The following is a 15,648-nucleotide window of genomic DNA, read 5'->3' on the forward strand; positions in this document are numbered from 1 at the left end:
TGAGGGGTCCCAGCCCTAGACCAGACCACATAGCCCACGGTTCCAGCACCAGGAACCCTGCTGAAGGTAAGTCTCCATAACTTCTGGCTATAAAAACCAGTGGGGTATGGGGCAGCAGAAGAAACTGCAGGATTCAGAGGAGACTCCTCATAAAGGGCCTGCAACAGACTCAGGGCTTACACAGACCCACTCCCTCTGGGACTCAGCACCAGGGCAATAGCTGGAAGGGCAACAGTGGCATACAGGGAGAAGTTGAAGTGACTAGCATCTGGGCAAGTGCTAGGAGACAGCTTCTTTCTGGGCAAAACTTCAGAAGCCACACGGCAGTATTATCCCCTCTCTGAGCCCACCTCCACACAGAGCCACAGAGAGGTGACACAGGTTGCTCCAGCCTGGCAATTACCTAAGGCTCCACCCCATACAACTTACAGGTACACTTTTCTACCATAGGCTACACTCTTAAGACAGGGAGTCAAAGCAGCTCTACTTAATATACAGAAATAAATACAAGGAGGCTGCCAAAATGAGGACACAAAGAAATATGGCCCAAGTGAAAGAACAGAATGAAACTCCAGAAAGAACTAAATGAAATGCAGATAAGCAACCTATCAGATGCAGAGTTCAGAACACTGGTTATCAGGATGCTCAGAGAACTCACTGTATACTTCAACGGCATAAAAAAGACCCAGGCAGAAATGAAGTTTACATTAAGTGAAATAAAGAAAAATCTATGGGAAAACAACAGTGGAGGTGAAGTCAAGATTCAAGTCAACTATTTGGAACCTAAGGAAGAATAAAACATTCAATCAGAACAGCAAAAAGAAAAAAGAATTTTTTAAAAAACAAGGATAATCAGGAGCCTCTGGGACATCTTTAAACATACCAACATCCTAATCATAGGGGTTCCAGAAGAAGAGGAACAACAAGAAATTGAAAACTTATTTGAAAAAATAATAAAAGAAAACTTCCCTAATTTGGTGAAGGAAATAGATATATAAGTCCAAGAAACACAGAGAGTCCCAAACAAGTTGGACTCAAAGAGGACCACACCAAGACACATCATAATTAAAAGGCCAAAGGTTAAAGACAGAGAGAAAATCTTAAAAGCAGCAAGAGAAAAGCAGAGAGTTACCTACAAAGGAGTTCCCATAAGACTGTCGGCTGATTTCTCAAAAGAAACTTTGCAGGCTAGAAGGGATTGGCAAGAAGTGATGAAAAGCAAGGACCTACAACCTAGATTATTCTGTCCAGCAAAGCTGTCATTTAGAATGGAAAGGTAGATAAAGTGCTTCCCAGACAAGGTGAAGCTAAAGGAGTTCATCATCACCAAACCATTATTATATGAAATGTTAAAGGGAGTTATATAAGAAAAAGATTATATAAGAAAAAAACTATGAGCATTATGGCAATAAATTCACAACTATCAACAATTGAATCTAAAAAACAAACTAAGCAAACAGGCAGAACAGAAACAGAATCATAGATATGGAGATCATTTGGAAGGTCATTAGCTAGGAGGGGGAAAGGTGAGAATGGGGGAAAAGGTACAGGGATTAAGAACTACAAATTGGTAGGTACAAAATAGACAGGGGGCATTAAGACAGGAAGCATAAGTACAGGAAATAGAGAAGCCAAAGAACTTATATGCATGACTCATGGACATGAACTAAGGAAGGAGATTGTTGGAGGGAGTGGGGGGTACCAAGTAGAGGGGGACAAAGGGAGAAAATTGGAACAATTGTAATAGCATAATCAATAAAACAAAAATAAAAAGTATCCCAATGTTAACAACATCAGCCAAAATGTCTCCAGCTGATTGATCCTCTCAGAAAATACCTTTACTATAATCTACTAGCACCTGTACTGGTCACATGACCTACTTGATGTGGCCTGATCCTGACGTAGTAAGCTGCGCATCATCTTCAGGATTGAAAGTAACCTTAAAAACTTCCTGAGAAAAAGCTTTTGTCCTCAGGATGGGCTGTTCCTCCTTCCAGTTCCAAATGGTCAGTGTGTAATCAGGGTTGCCACCAACAGAGGCCAGCAATGTACCACTGGAGTTAAAGTCCACGTAAGCATAGCCCAGGTCAGTCCCATCTAAAAGGATGAATGTAATAAACAGATGCAACATTTATTTCATTTTCAAAAGTGTATTATTTAAAAACACATACAGCAGAGATAGAGACAGAGAGATAGGGGTTGTGCCTATTTTGATCGTGTGTATTGATGGTGAAATGCCAAGAATCTCCCTAAATAAATAATTCTAAAATCATTCATCACCATTAGTTTTAGAAAGAATCACTAATATGAGGTGAGAGGATAAATAAATCTTAACAACATTTTGCATGAGATAAACACTTTAAGAACATACTATATTTTATGTAGTTTGGGAGGGGCCACAAAAGCATGTAATCAGAAGGAACTCAATCTACAATTTAAAATTTGCTACTGGGGAAAAAAAAATCACAAAATAAAAATTGATGGCTCAGGTTGCCATGTAAAAAGCTAGGAAGTCACGACTCTGTCCTAACAACAAGTAAAAAACTGAACAGATTGAAAAATCAACAATTCTTCTTGGGTCCACAAGAGAGGGAAGGACACAGGGCAAACCATCACCCTCAAGATTGACAGGTGGTTCGGGGATTTGCAATTTACCGGAGCAGATACTCAGGGGGAGAAACAGCCAAAACACCAAGGGGACCAGGATGGGGATAGGAAAACCTGAACTGACAGATTTCGGGAACAATCTCTCAGTGTGGACAAGTTTGAGAGTTAAAAACTCCAGGGGGACCCTATCATAAGGTGGCCACAACAATACTGTGAGATTTACCTCCAAGAGCTTGGATCAGGTGTACATATCTAGAAAAATCCTCATAGAACTTCTGTCAGGAGCAGGGGTAGGGGCCCATTTGGAAATGCCCCAGTGCACTCTGTTCTTAGTAAGGCCTGACCTCAAGATAAACTAACCAGCTAGCACCTAAAATACTGGGGTGTTATGAGAATGTAACTGAAACACAGGCAAACCTGTTTATTGCACTTTGCTTAATGTGCCTCACAGATGTTGTGCTTTTTACAAATTGAGAACAAGCCCTCCACCAACAAAACTATTACAACTCACGTTATTGCAATATTTGCTTGATTACAGTGGCATAGGGGCATACCTTTAATAACTCTAAGGTTGCCTATCCCCAATTCCAGCCCATTGTAGCCATCCTGTCCATTAGAAGGGATTAGAAAAATACTGAGAAACATTTGTGAAGTTCACAATTCAGAAGCATAGGCTCACTAAAAATTGAGACCTAATCAAAGGACTATAGAACACTTCCCCTCCCTCTACACCTTACCACCACTTCTAAAAGCCTGTTTAAAGGAGTTCTTTTTACCCAGTACATCATCTCTGGCTCTCAAGAAAAAAATTACACAGTGTATCACAGGCTTAGAGCACAATTTAAGAGACACAGCAAGCATCAGATCCAGATATAGTATGGATGTTGGAATTATCAGGGCAGGAATTTAAAACAACCGTGATTGGGAAAAACGAACTTCCAGCCAAGATGGAGGCATACATAGATATACTTTGCCTCCTTGCACAACCGAAAGAAAGACAACAACAAATTTAAAAACAAAAAGCAACCAGAACTGCCAGAAAATTGAACTGTATGGAAGTCCAACAACCAAGGAGTTAAAAAAGAAACATTCAGCCAGACTGGTAGGAGCAGTGGAGATGGGCAGCTGGTGTGGAGAGGCCTTGTGGCAAGGTGGCAGCTGGAGGACCAGGGCAGGCATCCCCATGTTTGCATGCAGATAAACTGGGAGAAACAACTGGGAAGCAAGACAGGCCCGCAACCCAGGGTTCCTGTGTGAGGAAATAAAGCCTCAAAACCACTAAGAAAACCTGTGGGGGTTGAGGTGGTGGGTGAAACTCCCATTCTCACAGGAGAGTTCATTGGAGAAACCCATAGGGTCCTAGAACATACACAAACCCACTTACCCAGGAATCATCACCAGAAGGGCCCAATTTGCTTGTGGGTTAGTGGGGGAAGTGATTGAGGGCCAGCAGAGAGTTGAACAAGTGACCTTGTTCCCTCTTGGACCCCTCCCTCACATACAGCACCACATGCAGCAAAGTGGTTGCCTGCCCTGGCGAATACCTAAGGCTCTGCCCCGTACTATGTAACAGGAGCACCAAGACAAAAGAAAAAAAATGGCCCCAATGAAAGAACAGATCAAAGCTCCAAAAAAACACAATTTAGTGATGAAGAGATAGCCAACCTAGTAGATGCAGAGAGCAAAAAGTGGTAATCTGGATGTTCACAGAAATGGTTGAGTATGGCCACAAAATAGAAGAAAAAATGAAAGCTATGAAAAGTGAAATAAAGGAAAATGTAAAGGGAACCAACAGTGAAGGGAAGGAAACCGGGACTCAAATCAGCAGTTTGGAGCAGAAGGAAGAAATAAACAGTCAACTGGAACAGAATGAAGAAACAAGAATTCAAAAACATGAGGAGAGGCTTAGGAACCTGCGGGACAACTTTAAACGTTCCAGCATCTGAATCATAGGGGTGCCAGAAAAAGAGGAAGAGCAAGGAAATGAAAACTTATTTTAAAAAATAATGAGGAAGAGCTTCCCTAATCCGGCAAAGGAAACAGACTTCTGGGAAGTCCAGGAAGCTCAGAAAGTCCCAAAGCAGTTGGACCCAAGGAGGCACACACCAAGGCACATCATAATTACATTACCCAAGATAAAAGAGGAGAGAATCTTAAAAGCAGCAAGAGAAAAGGACACAGTTACCTGCAAAGGAGTTCCCACAAGACTATCAGCTGATTTCTCAAAAGAAACCTTATAGGCAAGAATGGGCTGGAAAGAAGTATTCCAAGTCATGGAAGACAAGGACCTACATCCAAGATTACTCTATCCAGCAAAGCTTTCATTTAGAATGGAAGGGCAGATAAAGTATTTCCCAGATAAGGGTCAAGATAAAGGAGTTCAACATCACCAAGCTCTTATTATATGAAATGTCAAAGGGACTTATCTAAGAAAAAAAGAATAAGATAAAAAATATGAACAGTAAAATGAGAACAAACTCATAACTATCAACAACCAAACCTAAAAAAAAAATGAAGTAAGCAAAAAACTGGAACAGGAACAGATCCACAGAAATAGAGATCACATGGAGGGTTATCAGCTGGGATCCCTTCCAGCTGGGAGTGGGAGAGAAAAGAATGGGGGAAAAGGTACAGGGAATAAGAAGCATAAATTGTAGGTACAAAAAAGACAGGGGGAGGTTAAGAACAGTATAAGAAATAGAGAAACCAAAGAACTTATATGTATGACCCATGGACAAGAACTAAGGCGGGGGAATGATGGTGGGAGGAGGCATAAAGGGTGGAGGGAAATAAAAGGGAGAAAAAATGGGACAGTTGTAATAGCATAATCAATAAAATATATTTTTAAAATAAAATGACCATGATTAACATGCTAAGGGTTCTAAAGAATAACATAGATAACATGTAAGAGCTGATGGGAAATGTAAGAGATGGAAATCCTATAACAGAATCAAAAAAAAAAAAAAAAATGCTAGACATCAAAAACAGTGTAACAGAAATGAGGAATGCCTGTGATGGGTTATTAGTACACTGGATACAGCTGAGGGAAGAACCTCTGAGTTACATGCTATGTCAATAAAAACTTCCAAAACTAAAAAGCAAAGAGAACAAAGACTAATAAAAACAGAATGTTCAAGGGCTGTGGGACAACTACAAAAGGTGTAACATATGTGTTATGGGGGTACCAGAAGGAGAAGAAAGGAAAAGAAGGAATACAGCATCTGGCAGAAGTAAGGCCTGCTTGAGCATGGTTGGTAGGTTAATTATATGGATATAATAATTTATCATTTTAATTTGAACATTTCACCTAAAATGTCATATGGTGTGCTTGTGTGTGATATGTTACAGAATTACATGCTTATGATTTTGTAATAAAAAAGGAGTGTTATTTGCACTGGACCCTGTATCTGAAACAATAATGACTGAGAAGTTCCCCAAATTAACATCAAACACCAAAACATGGATCAAGAAGCTCAGAGAACACCAATCTAGATAAACAAAAGATTAAAAAAATCTTGAAAGAAGATAGTCAAAAACACCTCCCTACAGAATAAAAAGATAATAATTAATCCAACTTCTCCTCAAAAACCATGCAAGCAAGGAGAGAATGGAGTGAAATTTTTTAAGTGCTGAGACAAGAGAAAAACCAGCTCTGCACCCAGTGAAATTATCCTTCAAAAGTGACAAATAGAAACTTTCTCAGACAGACAAACATGGAGGAAATTTGCAAGAAATACTGAGAAGTTCTTTAGAGAGAAGGAAAATGATACAGGTCAGAAACTCAGATATACACAAAGAAAGGAACAGCATGGAAGATGGAATAAGTGAAGGTAAAATTAAAACTTTTGTTTTTCTTATTCTTAATTGTTGTAACATAACAATTTGTTCAAAATAATAATAGTGACAATGTGTTTGAGTATGCTTATGCATATAGGTGTGCTTATATAAGAGAAATGAGTGTAAGGTTATATAAAGGTGAAATGAATAACAGCAATTATATAAGGGACGGAAGGGAGGAATTACGATTTTTTGTTAATATAAGGTACTCACACTACCTGTGAAGTAGTATACTGTTATTTGAAAGTAGACCTGATTGGCTGCAAATGTATATTGCGAACTCTAGGGTAACCACTAAAAAAGTTTTAAAAAAGAAATATAACATATACTAAGAAAAGAAAAAAAATGGAATTGTGTAAAAAGCTCAGCTAAAACTGCAAAAGGCAGGAAAAAAGTAGGAGAAAAAATATGGACAAAGAACAAGGACAACCAATAGAAAACTAACAAGTATAGATATTAATCCAACTATGTAAATAATCCCTTCGAATGCCAGTGATCTAAATGTACCAATAAAAAGACAGAGATTGTCACAGTAAATCAAAAAAACATGAAAAAAATCATAACCTAACTGTATATTAAATATAAACACATGTATATATTAAAAGTAAATGGATAGAGAAAATACACCTTGCTAATACTGATCAAAAGAAAGCAGGAGTAGTTATATTAATTTCAGACAGCAGACTTCAAAGTAAGGAACATTATCAGGGATAAAGAAGGGCATTACATAATGATGAAGGGTTTCTATTCTCTAAGAAGACATAATAATTCTTAACATGTATGTCTGCAATAACAGAGCACCAAACTGCATGAGGCGAGAGCAGGCAAAAACCTCGAGGAGAAATAGGTGAATCTACTATTGTGTTTGCAGGTTCCACACCCACTGTCACGACTGGACAGAGTGAGCAGGCAGGTTCCACAAACGTCAGACGTGCTAGCCTCACAGCTGCACAGCCAATTCCTTTAAACAAGGGAAAAAATAGTAGATTCTAGGGACTTAGAGGAAAATAGGTTGAGACTCTAACTCTCTTCAACCTTTTACTAGTTCTGATTCTCTGTAGGACTCCGACTGGTATAATAATGTTACATGTTCTTCAAAATATTGTTAACCATGTACACTGGTATCTTCAAGACTCTGCTGGACTCACCTCGAAGGATTCTGTAGGGCCTCAGGGAAGGATATCCATAGATGATAATATCTGGGGAAATTCCTTTTTCTGCTACTGTGAAGTAAGTTTTATCAGGGTGAACCTACAAAACATAAAATATCACTCAAATGATGAACTAAGATTTTCATATAAATAGCCCTATTAACGCACTATTTAGCAACTGTTTTTTTTATAATTTGTTCATTAGGATCCATTCCAATAAAAAAAAAAAATGGGCATCTGATAAATACTTGATGACAAACATGATTTAACTGAAAACTCACATACTCATTTTAGGTTTTAGTTTCATTAATATAATCAAATTGAACTTTAAAATTTCCAAAGTGCTTTCGGAAGAGCTAAAACAGTGACTCCCGATCTTTAGAGTGCACCAAGATCACAGGTGAGGCTAAGTGAAGCACGGAGTTTCCAGTTCAGTACATCAGGGCTGGGACTCAAACTTTTCACTCGCTGATACCTTCCTAACATTCCCCAGGCGACGCTGGTGCTGTGGTCTGAAGACCCCCCTTTGAGAACCACTAATTTAGGCGAATTGCTTACCCCTCATATAAACCAACCTGCATTTTAGTATAGGAAAATACACGTTTCCAGAATAGTTTACATTCCAATTTTTAAATTTTTGCCTTGAACAAACTCACCACAAATGAATGTAAACTTGTTAGAAGTGAGAAAGTCACAATATATCCAAGCCAGACACAGAGGAAAATATAGTAAGCATGCCTTGGATAAATTATTTATGCCAGCATTTCAAATAATAGCCATGTAAATTGTATAGAATCATATGTTTCTTTGTTATTTTTGTTCATTTGTAAGCCAATGTGTGTGAAGAGTAACTGGGTGCCCAAAAACTAAAAATAAAAATAGGTTGTTCTAAGAATAAGCTATGTAAAACGCATATTGCACTTGTGAACTTCTATTGTCAGTTACTGTTTTGCAACTCCTGATTGTTTACCTAAGGACAAGGAGCTTGGATCTGATACAGGCTGCACTGGGAGGTCTGTTTCCCAAGATAATGTTGCAGGTCTTTTTCCTCCCTCCACGTGTGGAGTAATGAGACCTATGTTAGACCATCTTCCTACTGGCAAGTTGCCTCTCATTCTTCCATTCAAGTAAATACCTACCACTTCAAGTTGACACAAGGTTTGGGTTTATAGGATGGACACTCAGATCATTATAACACCGAAAACAGCTAACATTTATGGCATGCTTACTATGTACCAGACACTGATCTAAGTTTTATATCAATTAATTCCCTTAAATTTCACATCAACCTTGTTAGCTTGGATACCATTATCATTCCCACCTTGTTGGTGAGGACACTGAGGCACAGAGAGGTTCAGTAACTTACCTGAAGTTAAACAGCTGGTAAATATGAGAGACAGGATTCAAGCCAGATAGATGTTGGAGCCAAGAAGCAAATGGAACTAGAAACAGTAGATTCCAAGGACTTAGGAGGGTGTGGGTTGAGACTCTATCTAGATCCCTATTTACAAATAAATATTATATAGGTTATGTGATCTCAGAAATCTGAATGGGGACTCAGGCAACTCTTTTGGCCTTCTAGGTCTTATCTACAGGAAGTGAAGAAGTTTCGGTGCTTTCAGACAGAAAGCTACTGTGGGGCTAAGTTTCAGTGTTTTCCTCCATTTTTAGTAGAGACCCAGAACTAGTAAGTCATTTATTTATGCTCAACATATAGATTCACCCCATCTTTTCTGGAATGTAGCTTATATGCCCTAAAATTCATTTCTCACAAGTTTCTCATAATCTTGTCAAAGGATTTAAAAACGAGGTTGGCCAGGGCCATGGAGGAAGGCCCTGTCACTCTCCAGCCCCCAAGGCTCCAGCACAGACGGAGAAGCCCCCAGGGACTCACACCTGCCCAGGGTCCAGGTGGCTGAGGGTCACGAATAGCCTTCCCGACCAACTTCACCTCACTGCTGACCTCAGACCAAATTATTGTATAACAAGACAGAAAACAGAAACTTCAAAACTACTGTTGGCCATCAAGTGGTAGAGAGAGAAGTGACAGGTGGACGCTGCTCGGTCCTCCACAGACGGCGTGGGCCTCGGGGCTCACAGTGTCCAGGATGGCCTCGGCCGACCTCCCTCCGCAGAGCCCAGGCCCTCGTGGTGGGCCCGTGCATTTCTGCACACTGCTGGCACCACAGAATCATGTGCTTAGTATCATAGTTTTGGCGGGTTTGCTTTTTAACAAACTCACCAAAACTATTTTTATTTTGTTCAAGTACAGTTGTCTCCATTTTCCTTTCCTGTCTCTTTAAATGGCTTTTAAATTCTTTGAATCCATAGAGGTCATGAACACTCCATTTAAATCCCTACATGTTCTGAGCAGTGTTGCACACTCAGTTTTATATAATGAAGCCTTGCTGAATTCCTTAATTAGTCTTGTAACAAAGTCCCTGAGGGCATGGACTTCATCTTGTATACGTGCTACATACAGACCGGTGGTCATGTGAGAAACGGAGATGAGATGATCTTCCACTCTTCCACCTCACTGTACCCTGTTTCCATAGCCAACCTCAGGCTGGGGATCTAGAAAGATGGACTCTCAACCCATACCCTCCTAAGTCCTTGGAATCTACTGTTTTTAGTTCTATTTGCTTCTTGGCTCCACCATCTGGCTTGAATCCTGTCTCTCATTATCTACTGGCTGTATAACTTCAAGCAAGTTACTGAACCTCTCTGTGCCTCAGTTTCCTCATCAATAAGAAGGGAATGATGATGGTATCCAAGCTAACACGGTTGATGTGAAATTTAAGGGAATTAATTCCTTACCTTCTCCATTCCCATTGCCCTGTCCCTGCCTCAATCCTCAGATAAGAGCCTTCATGATGGTTGCCAGTGGGTGGGCACTTGGGGGGCTGGGGCAAGGGAGAAGGGATTAAGAAGCACAAATGGGTCTTTACAGAATAGTCACGGATGTAAGCTACAGCACTATTGTTGTGATAATATTGCAGTGACTATGTATGGTGCCAGGTGGGTACTAGATTCATCAGGGGGATCATTTCATAAGTTACTTAAATGTCTAAGCACAGCGTTGTACCCCTGAAACTAATGTAATAGTGTACATCAACAGTAATTTAAAAAGAATCTTCTAAACCTCTGCACTCATGTCCACATGCAACCTAAATGTCCTATTAGGTCTCATCTAATCTAAGCTCCCTGCCAGCTCAGCCCAGTCGTGGCCCTCCTGCTGGTGGCCCTCTGCTCAGCAGCTGCTGCAAAGTGGGCACCGCACCTTCCAGTTCCACCTCGTCTGCTCACCCTGGCAGGCAGGGCAAGGACAGGGCAGACTTGTCTTTGGATCACGACCCTTCTGGCAACCCTCCTGAGCGTCTCATATAGAATTACAACCTGTATCAGCCCCAAACCCTGTGTGTTTCTCCTCCTTTCCCTCCCTGTCTCACACAGCGCAATCTGAACAGAAGTCCCTCTGGAGAGGACAAAGACACCAAGAAGGGCCCCTGAGGTTGTATGTTACTAATGAGAGCAGATCTAAGGACACCTATTTCTGGGAGCAGAGAGTAGAAAAACAGCCAAAGGAAAAGTTTAATCATGGGGCCAACCACTATGACCAGGTCAGATGAGCTATGGTTAGAAAGGTGTCTCAATTCCACCACCAGAGGGCCATCGGTCACCTCAGTAAAGGTAGTTTCCAGGAGGTGATGGCAAACAAGATAGCAGAAGCTTGGCTTTGAAGAAAAGATCAAAACAAAGTGGGTAAAGAGCATGTATGGTAAGAGAAGGACTTTTTTTTTAAGATTTTATTTATTTATTTATTTATTTTTAGAGAGGGAAGGGAGAGAGAGAGACACACACACACAGAGAGAGAGATTGAGAGAGAGAGAGATTGAGAGAGAGAGAGAGAGAGAGAGAAACATCAATGTGTGGTTGCTGGGGGTTATGGCCCGCAACCCAGGCATGTACCCTGGCTGGGAATCGAGCCTGCGACACTTTGGTTTGCAGTCTGTGCTCAATCCACTGAGCTATACCAGCCAGGGCAAGAGAGGCACTTTTAAAATGAGAACAAGTTGACTTAGAATGCATTTATGCTGAGGACAAAAAACCTAAGGAAGCAGAGGCTGATGATCCAAGAAAAGAGATGACAGGTGGGGACAAAACGCTGAGAGGAAAGAAGAGACAGGCTTCAAATTACACACAAGTCCTTCTGTGGTCTGCTTGAAACTATTCAACATACATCTGTACTTCAACTCCAAATGGTCACTTATACACTTACATCTTCTCTGGCATTCATCTCTATTATCTGAATCATCACCTGTGTTGTTCATTTCACCATTTTTGCAGAAGAACAACAGTGCGTTCAACGTGGAAAAAAAAAATCTATACAACCATAGGGAAGTCACTTAACTTCCATAAGCCCCAGATTCCTTATCTGAAAAATGGGATAATAATATTAATACTACAACATTGCCCTATTACCCAGTCAATGTGGTGGTTGTAATCGCTGAACTGAGAATGCCTTAGAAAAAATATCTCTGTGCATTTCACATAACCCCACAATGCTGTGCAGGACATTGGCACCTACCTGGCTGTTCACGGGACAATTAAAAAAGATGGATTTTTTTTTCTAAGTTACTAAAGGCATACCCCAATGACACCAATTCCTCTACTACTGCTGCTTCGCAGGTAGATCTGTTGCTTGGTTTTCAGATTCAGAAGGATCAGCTGGTTCCCAGCTATGTACATGCAGGTACTGCCATCCAGAAGTTGCAGGTTAGCCCGCTTTTTGCAGTCATAACCAAAGGAATGTCTGCAGGAAAATTGCTAAGGAAAAGAAGTGATATGGTGTAACCATCCTAGAGACAGGGAAAGTAATATGAAATAAATACATTTTTTAAAGTCCATACTCATGGGTAAAGGTTCAGAGTTGAAAGGTTTAGTCTGAAACTCAGAATTGTTTAATGTATTACTAATGCAATTTTGTTCTTAAATTAGGTGAAAAATTCTCAAACTCTGATTTAGATACTATTTTAAGTTTCTTAGAGAAAACCACATGGGAAGCTTTGTCAAAGTGTGTAAGAACAAGCCCTTCTGCATGTGAAAATAGGTCCAGGAAGTTATCAGAACTTGGGCATTTCAAGTGGGAAAGATTATGGCGATTCTCACATACTACCCCATTTGAAAAAATAGGCTAGAGGAAAACTAAGTGCATAATTTTTGTCAGCAACTTGTCCACAAAACAAACAAACAAACAAACAAAAACAGAGCAAGCACCCGAGAGAAGAAACTCCAGGTTACAAGATTCAAGGTGAATTTGTTTTATTTACACTTGGGTTTGAAACAGAGTTAGAAACTGTAATGACATGTTCTATTTCTATGTAAAAAATAAAACTGAATCAGGAAGCATGCACCCCTAACTCTGTAAGCACACCTTTTACCAGAAGTCAGTCAGTGGTTGCGACCACGTGGCCATCAGCACCGCCCCTCTGCAGGCAGGCACACTAAACTGCCCACTAAGGGCCTCAATGGAAACCGTCTCCTAAGCACTCGCCTTACAAACCCAACACTGAAGAGTGTCAGTCATCCCCACCTTACATTTCTTCCCAGACTCTTATGCCCCAGACCAATTAATACTTGTTATTTTGTGCCCCACTTTTTTCAGGGTTGTCCTCTTGAAAAATAATGTGAAAGTACTAAAGCCTGAAAATGGCCATATCAGTGTTTCAAGAAGGGAAGATAATGGTTTTAACTTGACAGGCATGGAAAAAGGGATGCCGAGCTGGCAGAGAAGGTAAGCAGGGATGAGGCCTTCTGCCCTCCTTCACACCACGCCTCATGAAAGGACAGCCAGAAAAGCAACATTTCTCTTTATGGTTACTAGGCGTCAAACAAAAGCTTAGTTCAAATTAAGATCATACATTTCTATCTCAACTTCTCTAAGGGCCAAGCTTCTTAGAAGTACCTAAGATCGGGGTTGGCAAACTTTCTCTATAAAGGGCCAGGCAATAAATGTTTCAGGCTTTGTGGGTCACATGGGCGCTGTTGTAACAATTGGGTTGGCCAAAAAGTTCATTTGTGTTTTTCTGTGAGATGGATCTAGTAGCACTTGGTTGTCTTTAACTTCATTTGAAAAATTTTTTTAGTTTGTATTGTGACAGCTGTCATATCAGCATGCATTTAAAAAAACATTGGAATTGGTGAATTTTTGTGTAGCTATTTTAATATTGAATGAAGGTGGAAAAAACATACAACATTTTTGATGCATTATGATTTATTATTTAAAGAAAGGTAAAAAAAAACTGAAATGTATAAAAAAGATTTGTGCAGAGTATGGAGAAGGTGCTGTGACTAAATGTGTCAAAAGTGGTTTGAGAAGTTCTGTGCTGGAGATTTCTCATTGGATGAAGCTCAACAGTCAGTAGATCAATTGAAGTTGATAGCAATCAACTGAGACATTAATTGAGAACACTCAACATTATGTCACGTGGGAAATAGCCAACATACTCAAAATATCCAAATCAATAAAGTTATGGTGAGAGTGAAAAATGTGTCTTTTATTTTACAGGAAAAAACCACATGAACTTTTTGGCCAACCGAATATTTAATTCTGCCCTTACAGTGAGATGGCAGCCATAGCCAAAGTGTACATGAATAAGTATGGTGGTATTCCAATAAAACTTTATTTAGGAAAACATGCAGAAGGCCAGATTTGGTCCATGGGCTATAGTTTGCCAACCACTGACCTAAGAAGCTGAAATGCCAAAATTAAACATAAGGAACAAATGGATACACAAGTGTGAGAAGATCCAGTGGTATGTTCGAATCCAGAGTCACATAAGGCACGGAAACCAGCTGTATATAATCATAAAAGAAGGTCTCTGATATTTTCTTCTTAACTTCCTCCTCTGCCTCTTCTGTAGCTGAGCCAGGCGTTTTCATATACCGAGATTCTAGAAAATTAAAATATTTCAACTAAGACGGGCATCTGGTGAATCCTAAAACTGTGTTTCACAAAGACAGGAGGGGTGTGCCTCGCCTGCAGTACTCCAGCAGTAAGGACCACTAGAACGTAGGCTGCCACCCACCAGTGAGCATGGGAGGAAGAACCAACATGCCTGTGAGCTGGGGCGAAGGCCAGCTGGGGGCGTGGTTTCTGCAGTCTCCATGGGAAGCTCCCCCTCAGTTCCAAGGGAGAGTTGCACTCACTACTCTAGGGCTGAGATGATCCTACTCTCCAGAGACAGGGCATGAGTGCTGTCTCTGTGAACCTCAGAAATGGAGACTACAACCCCAGAGCTACTAAACCACCATGAGGTGTGTGATCCATGCTTTCCCGTCACCACACTCACTCACATATCCTGCCGATTTCTCTTTCTATGGATTTACAACTGTTCAAGTTGGTCAGTTTATCTTTAAAACAGTGACAAGCACTTACAAAGAAAACTAATAATACTCACCTCCAGTGCTTTCCTGGTAATCATCTTGAAATGAGCTGGAACTCCCTTCCAAATGTTCCTCATCTGAGTCGTCATCCACTAAATATGATTTCTCCCCTTCAGTTAATGTTTCGTCTGTGATATCTTCCGAGACTTTGTCATCCTCTTTTGTAACGGCTATTAAAAATAGTTTGTTTTCATAATTTTGAAATTTTGAATTAAACATTTTCTTATTTCCAAAGTGGCTACGCCTTCCAGTTTGTCTGTGCTCTCAAGTAAATGAATTTTAGTGCTCAAAACTTCCTAGAAAAGTCATTTTATTTGGTCATTCTTGTAACTTTTTTAAAAAAGCCTTTCCTGTGAGTTAATCCCCATTTTCACTTCATTTCTAATCTATTTCCTATCACAGCATATTTACAAGAAACTAAAAATTTAAGAAAAAAAGGTTGGCTAGTGCACTATCATTAATTCAATTCAGTATTACCAACATTCATTAATATATAGTTGCTTCAGGGATTAATACATGTATACTCAACTTTTCACAGTTTACTTAGTTGATATTACAATACAGAGGTTGGCAAACATAGCTTTACAGTTGTTCATATGGAGACTAA

At 40.1% G+C, this 15,648-nt stretch overlaps 1 protein-coding gene across 2 annotated transcripts in view; it reads right to left on the reverse strand.

The window, feature by feature from the left end:
• The window catches only part of CFAP44 (cilia and flagella associated protein 44), a 120,335-nt gene that overhangs the window by 94,650 nt on the left and 10,037 nt on the right, over positions 1–15,648 (reverse strand). For both annotated transcript variants that reach the window (XM_028505023.2, XM_036018093.1), the window contains exons 3-7: positions 15,056–15,211; positions 14,389–14,548; positions 12,246–12,408; positions 7,593–7,695; positions 1,881–2,097 (exon numbers count right to left, since the gene is read on the reverse strand). In XM_028505023.2, the coding sequence (XP_028360824.1) occupies positions 1,881–2,097; positions 7,593–7,695; positions 12,246–12,408; positions 14,389–14,548; positions 15,056–15,211 (799 nt within the window). The remainder of the gene's footprint in view (positions 1–1,880; positions 2,098–7,592; positions 7,696–12,245; positions 12,409–14,388; positions 14,549–15,055; positions 15,212–15,648) is intronic.

The sequence above is a fragment of the Phyllostomus discolor genome, chromosome 2 (assembly GCF_004126475.2).
Source record: "Phyllostomus discolor isolate MPI-MPIP mPhyDis1 chromosome 2, mPhyDis1.pri.v3, whole genome shotgun sequence".
Classification (NCBI taxonomy): domain Eukaryota; kingdom Metazoa; phylum Chordata; class Mammalia; order Chiroptera; family Phyllostomidae; genus Phyllostomus; species Phyllostomus discolor.